Genomic DNA, 15,888 nt, shown 5'->3' on the forward strand with positions numbered 1-15,888 from the left:
TGCGACTTCGCTGCACCGGCAGGGTGTAGTCCGGATAAGCAGTTATATTCGCCGCACCCCGTTGTATTGTTCCCCCCTTACGGAAGTGTTCAAGGATTCGTTCGGGATCTCGATAATTCAGAATCTTGGCAATCAATGGCCTGGGCGGGCTACCCGGAGGTGGCTTCCTGGTCAAAGCCCTGTGCGCCCTTTCCGCAGTGAATCCCTGTGATAGATTCCCCCCGGTGATTTCCTGCAGCAGCATATTTTCCACATACTCCGTCGGATTGTGGCCCTCGGCTCCTTCCGGCAGTCCGACAATACGAATGTTATTTCTCCGAGCGCGCCCTTCTGCCTCATCAGCTCTGCTCTCCAGATTGCCCAATCGTTGCACCACGGCATGTAGCTCCCTTTTGTGTGCAGCACAGTCTGCAGCGGTCGGGCCCATTTCCTTTTCCAGGGTCTCCGTGCGCTCCGCCAAAGTCCTGACATCTTGCCTGAGGAGGTTCACATCTTCCTGTACTGCCCCAACTTGCCGCTCCATCGCGGTTTTCAATTCCGACACAGCCAGTTGAAGCTTGGACTCCCAGGCCACTTTCAAGTCCGCAATTGCTTCCAGGACCTCCTGATTTGTGCTCACGGCGGTCATTCCACCTACTGGGGTCTTATCCTTGCTCTTGGCTCCTTCTGGGCCAGTCGGCGTTCTGGTGTATTCATCTAGCATAGGCTGCTTAGCTTTCGCTCTCGGGGGCTTGCTGGCCATTTCTTCCGTTAGCAACAGTATCGTTCAAGCTTGAAATTCCGGGGGCGATCCGCTCTGTGTGACCCAAGCGGATAGTGCGCCACTCCCCCGCCGACACTGTTTCTTGGTGATGTGCCTAAGCGTGTCTCCGCCTGCGGCCTATTGCCTGCACGGAGCTCGGCTCTCTTCTGCCCCTCGTTATAGACTTCGCAGGTCCCAGCTTCCGCTACCTTGTCTCACCCTTCTCGGGGCGAGTGACTTTCAGTGTCTGCAGTGCAGGTCATTTCTCGTGATTGGAGCCAATGTTATGCGGTATTACCTTGCCGCAACCCCCTCAGGTGGTGTATCTCGGGGGGTGGTGCGGCCCCCTATGCTGCAGCATTTACGTGGCCTGTCCTGCGGGCTCCTCTGCTCTTCCTTATTATCAGCAGGCCAACAGACCACCGCCCGACGTGTTGTAGGTGGGCTCCGTTATGGGGCTCCCACTCCGATGGAGTCAAACAGATGGCACAAAGGGCATCTCCCCTGCCTCTACCGTGAAGTAATTCCCAGCGTAGTGCGGGTGCGCACGAAAGTCGCGCGTGCCTCCGCGATGTTTTCCAGGACTCCTGGAGCTTAACTTCTCTCCGCTCGAGCTAGTTAGTGCGAGGCAACAACGTTGCAACCTCGCGTGGGTCTAAGCGCGGAACGCGTTTATACTGCCGAATCCCGCCTGCAACAATGTATCTTTGCCAGCGTGTGCGATCATCTTTGCACTCTTCATCCGCAGCGCCGGCGGATCAGCATGTCCGCGTCCCGCACTCGCCTCAAGCCGTCTCCGCATGGGGGACACTTCACGGTTGCCGATTGCTATATTCAATCTCGCATCCACCCAACAGATGCCGGTCAGCAGTATCTCCGCCCGCCTGCGCCTCTATCTTATGTACGACTGGCCTCGCACAGCCCACGGTGTCAGCATCCACATCAGCGCCGATCGGACGCCAAGCCTCCGCGGCGCCTACCGATTTCTTTGTTCCGATGGGCCGCCATTTTAAATCCCAATCCGGCGAGAAGCGGGCTGATGTTTTTGCTTTTATCTTCTGCGTGCCGGCTGCATTCGTCGCGATTCGTTCCACGTGTATGCGGTGGAACTTCACACGACTGCTCCTACTTTTCTAGCGCCGTGCGTCGCATTTCTTGCCCGTTTTCGTCTGCGGCATACAGGATCATCAGGAGCTCCTCCACAGACACGTCCTCTCACATGGCTCTGTAGCCACGCCCCCGAACAGAACCATCTTTCTTTGCACTGGTGGGTGGCAGGTCAGGGGACCATTTTGGTGTGCGCAAAACTGCACGGTTCTCCTGGATTCTGGCGCAAATGTGGGCTTTTCCGCCATCTTGGATTTTCTAAGCCCACAGCACTAAATGTTGCAGCATAATAGTTCAAACGTGGGTGAAGACACCAAACAAGCCCCCCCGCCCGACATCGCTTTGATTTCGAGTCGAGGGGGAGTCGGGTGCAAAGAAGTTTTGATCACGCGCTGGGATGTCCGCATCATCATCTTCCGATTCCGCAGATGACAAAGTTCAGCATCTTTTCCTCCATCAGGGTGGATCGATCGGTTCTCCTCGCCGGTCCTGATGGGAATATTGGGCAGTACCCCGGGCCCCTCGGATCTTTGCTCCCGGTCCCCAGGTAGTCTTCCGTGGTCAGTCTCCAGGTTTTCTTTCTCCTAGGATGACAAAGCAAAGCGGCAATACCTATTCATAGACATTTCTCCCCCTCTACATTTTATAAATCAATAGACATTTACATTCTTATTTAAAAAAAAAACAAGATATAATCAGAAGACATTTTCATTCAAGAATCATAATATTTTAGAGACTATATGTGGGATATTTTAGGGTTGGAACTGAATTACTCTGGAGCGGCCCCCTCTGGTATTGCAGAGGACTCCTCCAGTTGCTGCAGAGTGTGCCTGGGATGGCAACACTTTAACTGATTTATATGGACCCACTTGTCTTCCCCTTCTGCCAAACTACCTTTGGGGATGCAGATCTTGTAGGCAACTGGGGAGAACTTGTCTATAATTTCAAAAGGTCCCTTCCATGTAGGCAAATATTTTCGCTGTTTGGCCTGGTTTCTTTGGAAACTGTATAGATCGACCCGGTCTCCCACATTGTATTCTTTCCGGGTGGTCTTCAGGTCGTAATGGGTTTTCATGCTATCAGCTGATCTTTCTAGATTCCGCTGAGCATATGCAAAAGTGTGCTGAATGTGTTTCCTTAAATTCTCCACATACTCATGAGTTGTGGAGGCATTTATCAATGTCTGCTCTTGGGTCCTGTAGAGCAAATGCTGGAGAAGCACCATCTTGCATCCAGTCATCAACTCAAATGGTGACATTTTGGTTGCAGATGAAGGGGTAGATCTGATGGCCATTAGGACCAGAGGTAATCGGATATCCCAACTTGGCCCAGAATCTGCCACATACTTTTTTAAGATGCTCACTATGGTTCTGTTTTAACTCTCCACTGCACCAGAAGAGCTGGCCGGTAAGCAATATTTAGCTTCCTTTTAACCCCCAGTATCTCCCACATCTTAGTCATTACTTCGCTGGTAAAATGGCTACCCCTGTCTGACTCAATCCTTTGGGGTAGATCAAAACGCGAAAAGATGTAGTTGATCATCAGGGCAGCTGCTGTTTCTGCCTTGCAGTTTGGGGCCGGGAGACATTCCACCCACTTGGTAAACAAGCATTTGGCCGTCAACATGTACTTGTTTCCCCTAGAGGAGCGAATCACGGGGCCTATGAAGTCGATTAGCAAATCTGACCATGGCAGTGTCATCCCCCTCTTTTGGAGAGGCGCCCGGTGTGTGAGGGATGTTGGCTGAAATTGTGTACACACAAGACAGCCCTTCAAGTATTGGTCGAGGTCCTTCCCCATGTGTGGCCAGTATGCAACCTCTCAAGATCTCAAGTGTTGTATGAAACCCCCTATGACCGGCGGTGGCCGCATCATGGCCGTGACTTAACATTAGGCTTCGGAATGAGGTAGGGACCACCCACTGATCATTGCCATCTTGGGATTTCCTTACCAACAAACCGTCTCGGATTCGGAACATTTTTGGACATTTCATCAACACTCTAAGGTCCTCTTTCCCAATGTACTCGGTATCCGTCAGGGGAAAGTTCTCAGGGTCCTCAATGTGTTGGTAAAACTTACCAATTATTGTATCCCCTTTCAGAGCTGTAATTAAATCAGCATCTGGGGTCTCCTTACTCCATTGTGCAGTTGAAAGATCATTGCGAGCATTTGTCTGGGACCTAGTGATAGCAGTGACCTGGAGTTCCCCGAACAGGGACTCTATTTCTATTAGATCCCCTTGGATGGCCCCGGTTTTGGCCAGCTGATCAGCTAAGTCATTTCCAGTCTTGTCTGGTCCCTCTACTTTGGAATGACCCTTAATCTTTTTCCAGTAGTTGGTCATCCCGTTCGAGGTGACCAGATCATCAATGTTTTGAATTAACTTCCCATGTTTCAAGGGTTTGTTATTAGCACATAACATGCCTCTGGTTTTCCAATTAACCAGGTGCTCCACAAACCCGTTCCGTACATAATCTGAATCTGTGATTATGACCAGTTTGTGGAGTTGATGTTGGACAGCAGTGAGGATGGCTTGATACACAGCCATCAATTCTGCCACCTGACTACTTCGGGGACCAATTTTGTATCCAGCGGAGGGTTCTGGGGACTCGTTCACCCATGCATTCCCTACGCCAGCCACCAGTTCTTTTTCCCCGTTGTTGTCAACATGGTAAGAGCATCCATCCACATAGACAGTGGGCATTCCCTCACACTTGTCTTCTTCAAAGACTTTGTGTGGGGAATTAAGGTATGCCTCCATGCTGTCCTTGATTTATAGACTTTCGTCCTCGAGACAGTTTTCTCTGGCACAATCATGCAAGTCAGCCAGACCTTGCGCGAGGGGATTCTTCTTGTTTTGGCCATATCTGACCTCCACAGGAAAGCCTTGCATTGACAGAATCCAGGAAGTAATTCGGGAATTAATCACATTTCCGGCCCGGATTCTGTCACTTTGGAGGTATTGCAGAGGCTGGTGTGGAGTCTCCACTATGATGTGTTCCCCCTGGATGAACGGGCGGTAACTCTTCAATGCCCACACCGTTGCCAGGAGTGCCTTCTCACAATCGTTGAATTTTTCCTCCACAGAGGATAAAGTTTTGCTCGCATAGGAGATTACTTTATTGACCTTGTCATGCTTTTGGTATAATACTGCCGCCAAGCACGTATTAGAGAAACCTGTCTCCAGGAAAAACTCCTTGTTTCTGACAGGGTAAGCTAGGCAGGGCGCTTGTGAGAGGCTTCTTTTGAGCTGTCTTACTGCCTCGGATTGTTCTGGACTCCATTCCCACTTTACCCCCCCTTCAAGAGATGAATCAGGGGTCTGGTGATCTCTGCGCAGCCCTCAATGAACTTTGCTGTAATTAGTCAGTCCAAGGAAGCTCCTTAGTTCCCGCAGAGTTGTGGGGTCTTTCAGTTTATGAAGTGCTTCCACTTTCTTTTCTTGGGGACAGAGACCCTGAGGAGTAATCTCATGCCCCAAGAAATTAACACAGGTTCTACACCAATGTGCTTTCTGAAAGAAAAGTTTTGCTACGGTTGCCCTCAACTGTGTCAGAACATAACGGATCTCCGCTATATGTTCCTACACAGATGAACTTTTGATGACGACATCATCTACATAAGCCAGGTTACCCCTCGCACCCAGGTCGGGGATGGCCTTATGTAGGAAAATGTTGAATTCATTGCCGGAGTTGAGGTATCCGAAGGGAGTTCGGGTCCATGTGTACTGCTGGCCCCCAAAGGTAAAGGCCAGTTTGTATTGGTCCTCCCTACTTACAGGCACGGTCCAGTATCCATTGGTCAGGTCTATTGCAGTGAATACCTGTGACCCCTGAAACTGGGCCAGCCCTTGGTCAATGTAGGGCAGAGGCCATCGGGAAGTATGGACCCGTTTGTTGAGCTCCCTAAGGTCGGCGCAGAGTCTCCACTGGCCGTTTGGCTTCAATATTCCCAGCACCGCATTATTGAAGCTGCTGTGGACTGGACAGATTATTCCCCGGGACTCAAGGTTCTCAATTATTTCAGTAAGGGACTCCATGGAGGCGAGGGGCAAACGATATTGCTTCACAAACACGGGAGTCATGCCAGGGTCCGTGGGAATTGTTGTGTGGATGTCGGTGCAACCACAGTCATATGAGTCTACCGCAAAGAGATCTTGGAAATCTAAGAAAACTTGTTTCAACTTTTGCTTCTGTTCAAGAGTCACGCAGGCATCAGCTAGGTTGACTCTCTCTTCAACCATCTGCCTGAAGCCTGGAAAGACTTCTGGTTTTGCTATCTCAGCGGCCTCCTCCAGCTGGGTGGGGAAGTCCCTGGTCAGAGTGCTGATTTGGACTGGAGGCTTCAGGTGGGAAAGGCAGCCATCATGGACCTGGAAAATCACCTCATCCCTCCTGAAGTCACAAGCCACATCTTCCTTACCATAAGGGCAGGAAGTGTACACACCAGGAAGTTCCCCCCCATGCCGGGTAAAGATCCTGTCTGGTGTTGCATTGTCATCACTGTCACTGTCACTGTCAAAACAGTCCTTGGGGATTGGTCCTAACAGTTCATTTCCTAGATCAATGGAAAAATGTCGGTCATCAACCGCCATTCCAATAATGGTGCCTGCGGCTAGAGTAATACTCTTTAATTCGCTGTTATCCACCTCTATTGGAATGGTGTCATGTTCTATGTTGACTAATGGTGTTGGGTTTACCCCCAACCCTTGCTGTTGGAGAGAAGCATTTAGATGAATATAAGCATCAGGGTTTTTCAATTTTTGTCCTCTTAACTTTCACTTCCAGGGAGAATTGTCGGGTCCTTTCTGGGATGGTGACTTCCTCTTTAACCTGAATTTCAACTGCATAAGGTAGCAATTGAGCTGACCTAAATGCTTTTTCTGGATCATCAAAGCCCATGGGATTATCCGCTAATCGGGACCAAGCTTTGAAGGTTATTAGGTCCAAACTAATGGCAAAGCGATTGAGAATGTCACTGCCTAAGTAAAAGGCGGCAGTGACATCTTGCACAACCCAACAATTATGGACTATGCTCTTGTTGCCAATGGAGATTTTGAGCATACACCTGCTTGGCAGGAGATGTTTGGAATTGGGTGCTTCCAGGTCCATTACCCATTTGTCTATCAGTTTGAATGTGGGAATGGCTGGATCTTTTTGGAGTTGGTGGAACATGGCTTCGCTGATGAAGCTCTTACCATTGTTCACACATACTCAAGCGAGAACAGAGTCCTTCCCATCATTTAACTGAACAGGGATGAACAACTGCTCTCCAATCTGCTGAATATCAGCCAGGCTCTGAGCTGATTTCACATCTTTCTGGACTATAAGAGTGGGAGTTTCTGATTGTGGATTAGTAAAGAATTTCAGAGTGTTTCCTTCCAGTGTGGAAAACCACCTTAAACTGGAGGGAAGGTTGATTTTCAGAAATAGAGAGGACCCCCCATCACCAGTCTGTTGTCCTACTGCTATTACTGTCACATCTGGAATTTGGTTATTCTGGAAGTGAAATTCTACTTGGTCAGATTTTTGTTTAACCATGTGGCAGGTGCCGTTTAAGCTAACATAGTTGACACTCTGCCCGGCTAGTCTGGGTCCAGAGGACCCTGTTTACGCAATCTATTAGGGGTGACAACCTTCTCAGGAGGTCATTCTCTAGTAAACAAGGGGTGCCCTCTGGAGTCACTACTATGACCGGGTGTTTCACCTTGTGTCGCCCAATTTTGATGTCCAAATCTGCAGTCCCCTCGACGGGAATTTCCTTCCCGTCAAAGTTCTGGAGTTGTCCAGGAAGAGAGGTGAGAGGAATTCGGTAATTCTCCCCCCTTCCTGCATTTAGTTCATCAAAGGCCCTTTTGGACAGAAGGGTAGCTTGGGATCCAGTGTCCACCAGTGCCAAAATTGTACCCTGCCCCTGTACTAGTACCGGGGCATAGTATCTTCCCTCCTTCTCCTCAAGGGGGCACAGATAATGCACATTTGTGGACAACTGGTGGGCTAGTTTTCTGGTTTTGGACATTGAGAGAGAAGAGATTTGGCAAAATTCTGTGGAGAGTCTCGGGAATCTGAAAGAAAAAGTTGGCAACTGGATATGGTTTTGGGTTCCCCTGGTTCCGGTTCTGCCCCCCCCCCTTTTTTGTAGGCAGTCACCAGGATGGGTTTGGACTAGGGGTTTTTGGTATTGTTGGTTCTGGGATAGGATGATGGGCGGTGACAGATCGATCCCCACATCTACCCAGTCTATTGATTCGGTTTTAGGTTCCCCTGGTTCCGGTTCTGGGCCGCCCATCCCTTTTTGGAGGCTGTCACCAGGATGGGTTTGAACCAGGGGTTTTCGGTATTGTTGGTTCTGGGATAGAATGATGGGCGGCGACAGCTCAATCCCCACATCTACACAGTCTATTGATTCGGTTTTAGGTTCCCCTAGTTCCGGTTCTGGGCCCTCCCCCCCTTTTTGGAGGCAGTCACCAGGATGGGTTTGAACCAGGGGTTTTTGGTATTGTTGGTTCTGGGATAGAATGATGGGCGGCGACAGCTCAATCCCCACATCTACCCAGTCTGGGTTGGAATCGCTTGGGACCCATTTTTCCTTGGGAGGAGTTCTCCCATCTCTGAAGGAGAAGATCCTTTTCCCAGGATCCTCTGAGGATTCCTCTCCCTCAAATTGGAAGACCTGTACCTCCTCCACAAAATGGGTCTGTTTGGGTCCTTTGTTTCTCCTACCTCCTCTCTTGCTCCTTGGGTGGCAGACTTTTAGGGGTAGGAGATTTTGTTTACAGTTCCTGCGTTTCCCTTTACACCCCCCTTCCCCTTGTGCCTCCTCCCTGGGAACCGGTGGGTTGTCGGGGTACTGCCCCCGTCATTGTTCTGGAGCACCAGTCCCAGAGTTTGGGGCATTCTGCGGTGGCATGCTCATCAGAGGGTTTTGTTGAGCCCTCAGTATGTGACCCAGATCCCGTGCCATATTGTGAAACCCGCTCAGGCTGATACGGGGTTCTATTTTCTCCCCTGGGCTGATCCCGGAAAGGGTAGCTATCCCTTCTCTGGTAGTACCCCAGGTTGGGAAGATTTGGGTTCCCCTCCACCCTTGGCCTCCCCTCTCCCGGATTCGGTTGTCTGGGCTCAGGGAATTGGGGAAAGAAGGATGGATGATTTTGGGATTGGAAGTTGGGTGGATACCTGGGGAACAAGTTCTGCCCAGGATTTGGTGAATTTCTGCCCTCCTGGGGGAAGTGTTAAAGGAAGTTCCCTGGGCTGGGTACTTGGTTGAATCCCCCCCCTTGGGCTGGAGGAGTCCACACAACGCAGGAGTGGACTGTTTCCCTTATAGCGGGGACTTACATAGTCAGGGGAGCGAGGGACCCCATTTGTGGGACTACCTCCTTGACTCCCTGTCTGTGACTGGCCAGAGGGCCTTCTGGGCATAGAATTATTTGGTGCCGGCAGGTTTTTAGGTCCCCCCATCTCAGAATCTAAAACAGGGGCAACCTTTACCTCTGCCACCTTGGCAGCAGCAGGGGTGCTGTTTGTTTTGGGGTTTTTGGGCTGATTCTCTTTTTCCACCGGTTTCTGCACCTCATAGATGCGGGTGGCTTGCTCAATGACCCAGTCTCAAGATCTTTTCTTGTGAAAGTCTCTCACGAGCTGGGTCATTATGTATTTGGGTAAGGCATGGAAAAACTTATTAACAAATACTTTACTATCCGTGCGTACCCTTTTTGTAGTCTGCGCAAAAGCACGCTTTAACTCCTGCACAAATTCTTGTGGGGCCTGATCCTCCCCACATTGCAAATTGTAGGCTGCCTTGCGAGCCTCTTGGGGATTTCTGTGAACAGAAAAATGTTTCAAGATGGCCGCCCTGTAGGTGGACCATCTTGAATGATTTTGGTCCTCCAGCCCCGCAAAGAAACTGGAGTATTCCGAGGAGAATGTCCATTTCACATACTGAATGCAGCTACTGCTGTCCTTCAAATGGAAAGTCCCCATCATTTGCTCGTAAAGCTCCAAGTGTTCCCAAACGGAATACTTGGCGTTCTTGTGATAAGGGGTGATGACACTCCCTATTGCCTTGATCTGCTTTAAGGGGTCCATAATCAAGGCCTTTTTGCCTTATTGGCCTTTTTGGTTCGGGTAACCCTGGTCCACTCATCCTCTGACTCAGAGGCACTGCTCCCAGAGGTGCCCGTCTGATCTTCCAGGTTTTCCCGGACTCTGCGAGCCTGGGAATGGCTGGCAGAATGTGGGGACCTAGTCTCCTGTGTCCTGGGCCGCTCAGAGGAGTCTTCAGATCCCTCCTTGCTGCCAGGATTTGATGGGTAACCCCCCCGCCCACTGACCTAACTGGGCAGAGGTTTTTAGGATGCCTTTAGTGGGCCTACTTTCCTGGGGTTCCCCACTAAATTGCACTGTGCTTGGGTGCCCATACCCGGATGCCCACCCATCCATTCCTGGGAGGTACTGGCCTATGAACCCCATACTTTTGGCTGGATAGTAATCTGCCATCCCTGTGGCCCTGTGCTCATGTGCGCCAGGGGACATTGGGGTGGCAGAGTCCAAGGACTGGGAGAGATGAAGGCCTCTGGTACTAGGGCTCCTGAGGTTATGCTCAGGTGTTTCCCTTTCCCAGCGAACTTCATCTCGGTCAGCCCCTGCTCCCTGTTACAATGCAAGAGCCGTGCTTTCAGTTCCTCAGTTAAGGCCTTACTAGACTATCAGTCTCTCCTGCATGGCTACCTGTTGCTGGAGCCTATCATTGTGCTGACAGAGAGCCTCATTTTCTCTCTGCGCTTCCTGGTTGGTCCTGGAATACTGGGCCAGTCTTTGCTGCAGGAGGGTTACCTCCTGAGTCCCATCCCTACTGGCCTCTTCCTTTCTTGCCAGAGCATCTTCCACCCTCCTGGTGTGCTTTAACAAGTTCGGATGCTCTTTTTGGAGGTCACGCAGTCCCTGGAGGGCCAAGTGATTTTCTTCAATTTTTTCTTTTAATTGGCAGACTTCCTGGCCTAAGGTGTCCCTTTACTGACTAAGAGCCTGCATCTGTGCTGCCAGGTCGTCGCTCTGCCTTTGAAAGGCACCAGCTTTCTGGCGTTCTTGATCAAACTCGGCCTGGGTATCCAGGTCTTTCAAAATCAGTTTATTGCTCTCTGTCTTCTCCCTATCTAGGTGGCTTTGCAGGGTGACTACCTGCTCTGCGCATGCCCTATTGAAGTCCAGTTGTTGCTCCAGCTTTTTCTGGCTCTGCAGTAGGGCGTCCAAACATTCCTGGTACTCCTTCTGCAAGGCCAGAAATCTGTTATCCAGGTCAGACTTTTCCTGTTGCAGGATATCATATCCTTTATTTTAATAATATACTGCCTACTATCATTTTCTGAATCCTGGCTCCTCTGCAGCCTCTGCTCAGAAGAGACCAGGTCAGATTGGGCCTTCTCTAATGCCATCAGTTGCCTATTTCCCCGATCTTGGCCTTCAGCACATTTGTCCTGTATGGCTCCCATATATAAATATAAATATGCTGCTACCCTGGCAATCTTGTTGTGCTCATCCTTGGCCTACGGGGCCATATATAGTTCACTCAGGGCCACATGTAAGGGACCCTGATCTCTCCATATATCTGACCCTGTTTCAGTGATCTGGGGTGTGATTGCCTGCAACCAGACCACCTGGTCCTGATGAGCCCACTCACCTCTAACAAATAGCTTATGTAAGAGGTGTTCTCTGGCTATTTTGATATCTACCAAGGTCGTCATTCTGGAAATTGATTTCCTTCCTGACTTACAGAAGTTTGTATTTTATTTTGCAAAACAGACTGTTTCCTTAGAGCGTTCCTTTGAGGGGTGTTTTTACAGTGTAACACGGCGTGGCGATCGAACAGAATTTATATATCCTGTCAGTTAGCACACTGTATTAATCTGCACAAGTGATAGATCTAATCCAGAATCCCCGGCTCGAGCCCACAATCTGTTAAGTGACTTCAATTCAGCAATCCCACTAAGTCAGTGCCTCGTCTGGGACGCCCAAGGGAAGCCCTTATTTTTGTATTTTTATGACAAGTTATACTCTGGATGATAAACCCTTATATAATGCCCCTCTCTTTGAATCCCCCTGACCTCATTGAGCCAAGAAGTAGCTTTGTTTTGCAATTTAAAAGATTTATTGGAAAAATTAAACAATATATATATCACACTTTTATAATAAATTAATATTTGATATCACACTTAAGAATATGACAGTGATCTTAATTACTTAGGAATTGGTATAGGAAGGAAAAGGTAACAGAATGCTTTTATGGTTTCAAAGAAAAACAATGATGGAAAGAATGCAGTACAGAAATAACTGATAGGGTCAATATAAGGAAGTGAAGCACACGGTTTTCAGGAATACAATCACCATACAATGCAAATTTCAGTTCCCCCTTAGCAAGTTTAGAGGAAAACAGGTATGATTTTAAAACACAGGCAAAATACTTTAAATGTGGTTTGCAAAGAAGTGAAAATATGCTAAAAATGATTTTAATTCCCTATAGGAGATTCAGGGTAGGTGCCAGCTACTTTGAATTAGTTCAGGTCGAATTAACAATGATTAATAAGGGATTATCAGGTTGAAAACAAATTTCAGCAATGCAAGCAAAAGACGGCTTTCTTTGACATGAGCTAATTTTTTAATTCGCAGCAATTTTTCCGAATGCGTCGAGCGCGATTACGGAATAACTATAAGGAATATTTTAGGCTTGTTGGAAAGCTTAGAATCTTAAGCTTTAAAATGAAAGTTAAATCTCGTTCCTAGCCGACAAGGTTCCAAAGATACAGAGGATTTTGTGGAGATAGATTTTCACAAAATTAAAGTTTCAGAATGACAGATGACAGTTTTGCAGAATGGACACACGATTTCTTTTGATGCAGTTCTAAATAGGTTAAAATAGTTTGAATTAGATTATTTTAAACTAAGAGATTGGTTTTACACAGTACTGGCTGAGTACTCACACTATAAATTTGAAATAGGCCGTCAAGGTCTGATCAGGTTTGGACTGGACTCCTGGCGGGTGTTTCTGAAGTCACAGCTCTCTGGGTCAGCTCTGCTCAGCACTTCACAGCAGTCTGGTCTGGGTCTCTCTGGTTCTGGTCTCTCTGGATACAGCACGGCCTTCTGGGTCTGCTACCGGTTCTGGCAAAAGTTCTTGGCAAAGAATCCAACAGCTCGCCCGGATGTAGAATAGTTTGGTTGGATTGCTGGATTCTGAAGGCCTGCTGAGAAGAGTTCTCAGCTTCTGGGTTAGGCCTTTGCTTTAAGGTGTGTAGTCTATCTGGAGTCTAAGTTCTGGTCAGAGGACCATTTTGGTGTGCGCAAAACTGCACAGTTCTCCTGGATTCTGGCCATCTTGGATTTTCTAAGCCCACAGCACCAAATGTTGCAGCATAATAGTTCAAACGTGGGTCAAGACACCCAACAGGTCCAATCCCTATTGTACTTAGAAAAGCCTACCTAACAGATGCTTAAGCCATACTTTTTTTGCCAATGACAACACATCCTTTTTCAAGTGGATCGCAGAGTGCCTCGTCTGCCTCAGCAACAAGATCTCCAACAGGACCCCTGTTTCCTCCTGCTCCTGCTGTGGTGCAAGCACTCCCAAAAACTCAGCTAGCCCTGACATGCGGTCATGAAACTCCCTGGCTGATTAAGACGTGTCCTCTTCATCCTCATCATTTGTGTTCCTGTGTGGGGATTTTACTACCTGACCAGGAGGATCTGGAGGCACACCTTGAACTGTTTCAGGAACGGGTGCACTTGGCGCGAATGGTGCTGGAAGAGCCAGGACCGGTGGAGGCAGAGGCATAGGCGCCAAAGCCTGTGGATCCTGCAGAGGGACCAGTGGTTAAAACTGTGTCACCACCTCCTTAATTAAACCCTTCAATAGGTCAGTCATCTGTTAAGATTTCATCAGCAACATAAAACGGTCAGAAAATCTATCCTCCGATGCTGCTTGAGACGCTGGTTGTCTCTGCGACGCAGCTGAAGCTGCTGCAGCCGTTGGGGTATAGGTGGCTGTAGGCGTTGATATAAAAAAAGTGGGCATTGCTGCGTACCTGGCAGAGGCTGTTGGGATTTTTAAAAAGCCAGAAAGTCTTTCTGGCGCCTGTATTGTGTGGTAGGGCGAAGGCAGAGGCCTGTGCCCTGATGGCAAAGGGTAGGCTGTGTACCACGGTGAAGCCTCTAGCCTCGAATCACCATATGCCAATGAACGAGTGATCGGCTGTGAGGCCCACTATAAAAAATAAATCATCACCTTGTGTACGCCCTGGAGTATTCATCTGCTTGGAAGCCATATGTGGGAGAAGAAATGCTCTGAGTCGGTATGCTTGGAGCAGAGCACTGGCTAGAAGGCTTTGAACTACCTTTGGGATGTCCGCCGGTACTTGATATGAGCTCAGACGTGTGTCTAGCAGGCTTAGTGCACTCAGGCGTAGGGCTGGTATTAGAGCTTTGCAGCCCCTTGGGCTGATTTCTGGTAGAAAGATGCTTGGGCCCCTCTGAGACTTGCCTGCTAGAGTCTGATGATGCCTCGGTAAAGAGTACTGGTAGCCCTAGGGGCCACAGGCGTGCCTTTGTAACTAGAGACTCTGTGACCCCTCTCAGCCAAAGAACTTCCTGAGAAAGAGTCTCCAGGATGAGATGGTGTGTAGAATATGTGACTTACCTGCTTCTTGGATTTCCATCGAGTGAAGGCCTTGAGGTGCTCCAGCGGTGACTGTGAATCAATTTCCCTCCAACGCGCCAGCCGTTTCTTCAAGGAACGTGGAGTCAGGGTGTTGAAGGCTGCACTGGTGTTCAGCCCCCAGACACTCGAGGCAGAGCGAATGGGTGGGGTAGTGGGCGGGGTATTAAGCCAGGGAAGACCTCTCGCAAGAGAACACCTGGAAACCACACTTGAAGCCGACATACGCCAGGGGAGCAAGGCGCCGGAGGGCAGTGAATCGAACAAATAAGAAAAGGCATAAGGAGGGGGGGACATTGCACAGCAAATATGCTAGCACTAGGCACGGTAGGCCTCCGATCTCTTCCGGGGGGAAAAGAGGACTGAGGAGAGGCACCGGTGGGTGAGGCTGGTGGGTGTGGTTATGCCCATGGCCACACCCTTGTGTGCTAAAAAATTAAAGGGGTAGCATTTTTTGCAAGGCAAAATGGATCCGGTCTCGTCCCTGTACTGGGATGCCCATACAGCCCATACAGTATGGAGGAAAGGGGACAGACGTAGGAATAACTCCCCTTCCCAAATCTATGTGCATTTAGTTGTATGATGCCAGTAAAATATCTCTGCAAGTTAAGCTCTGGCCCCAGACATACAGGTTCAGCTTGGAGGGCACAAGTTGGACTACACGTAGGGCCAACTTAACCCCTCACCTATCGGAGATCGAAGTAACATTAAATTGGGTAATAACAGCACCACTTATAACAAAACGTAGAAAAGCAGGAGGAATCCATTACAAATCAGTTTGGAAAAACACTATTTATTTTTATTATCATAAATCGTGAGTTCTACTTCATTAGAACTTTTTTTTATTCTCCCAAGTATTCACAACCGCAATCATTTTTGCTAAAATATCAAGAGAAAGGAAATGTACTGTACCATTTGCTTGTTTCTGTATTATCTGGGGCCAAGCTGCTAGTGTGCCATAGATGACGACAAACCAGAAAGTGACTAGCGGTACAAAGTAATAGAATTGGTATGGCCGATCCATCACTATACACAGGACAACCACCAGGAAGTTGAGACGAAACACTACCTACAGGAAGCAAAAGAAATGTGAATCATCAATAATGCTAGTTTCTCAGAGTACTCCATGTAGTGACTGCTCAAAGAATGGCCAAAGTACAAACACACACTTATGGTGATACAAGAAGAAAAACATTATTTAAAAAAAGTTCAAAGCAACCTTCATAAAAGTATAATACAGACATTACAAATATATTAATAGTATACAAAAGGAATACATTAAATATAAATAAAGACAAAAGACATCTTATACAGAAACGCATGTGTCCTAC

General features: G+C 48.6%; 1 protein-coding gene across 3 annotated transcripts in view; it reads right to left on the reverse strand.

Moving 5' to 3' along the window:
* The window catches only part of CASD1 (CAS1 domain containing 1), an 895,825-nt gene that overhangs the window by 329,509 nt on the left and 550,428 nt on the right, over window positions 1–15,888 (reverse strand). For all 3 annotated transcript variants that reach the window (XM_069648572.1, XM_069648573.1, XM_069648574.1), the window contains one exon: window positions 15,470–15,626. In XM_069648572.1, the coding sequence (XP_069504673.1) occupies window positions 15,470–15,626 (157 nt within the window). The remainder of the gene's footprint in view (window positions 1–15,469; window positions 15,627–15,888) is intronic.

The sequence above is a fragment of the Ambystoma mexicanum genome, chromosome 2q (genome assembly GCF_040938575.1).
Source record: "Ambystoma mexicanum isolate Mex_15411 chromosome 2q, UKY_AmexF1_1, whole genome shotgun sequence".
Lineage (NCBI taxonomy): Eukaryota > Metazoa > Chordata > Amphibia > Caudata > Ambystomatidae > Ambystoma > Ambystoma mexicanum.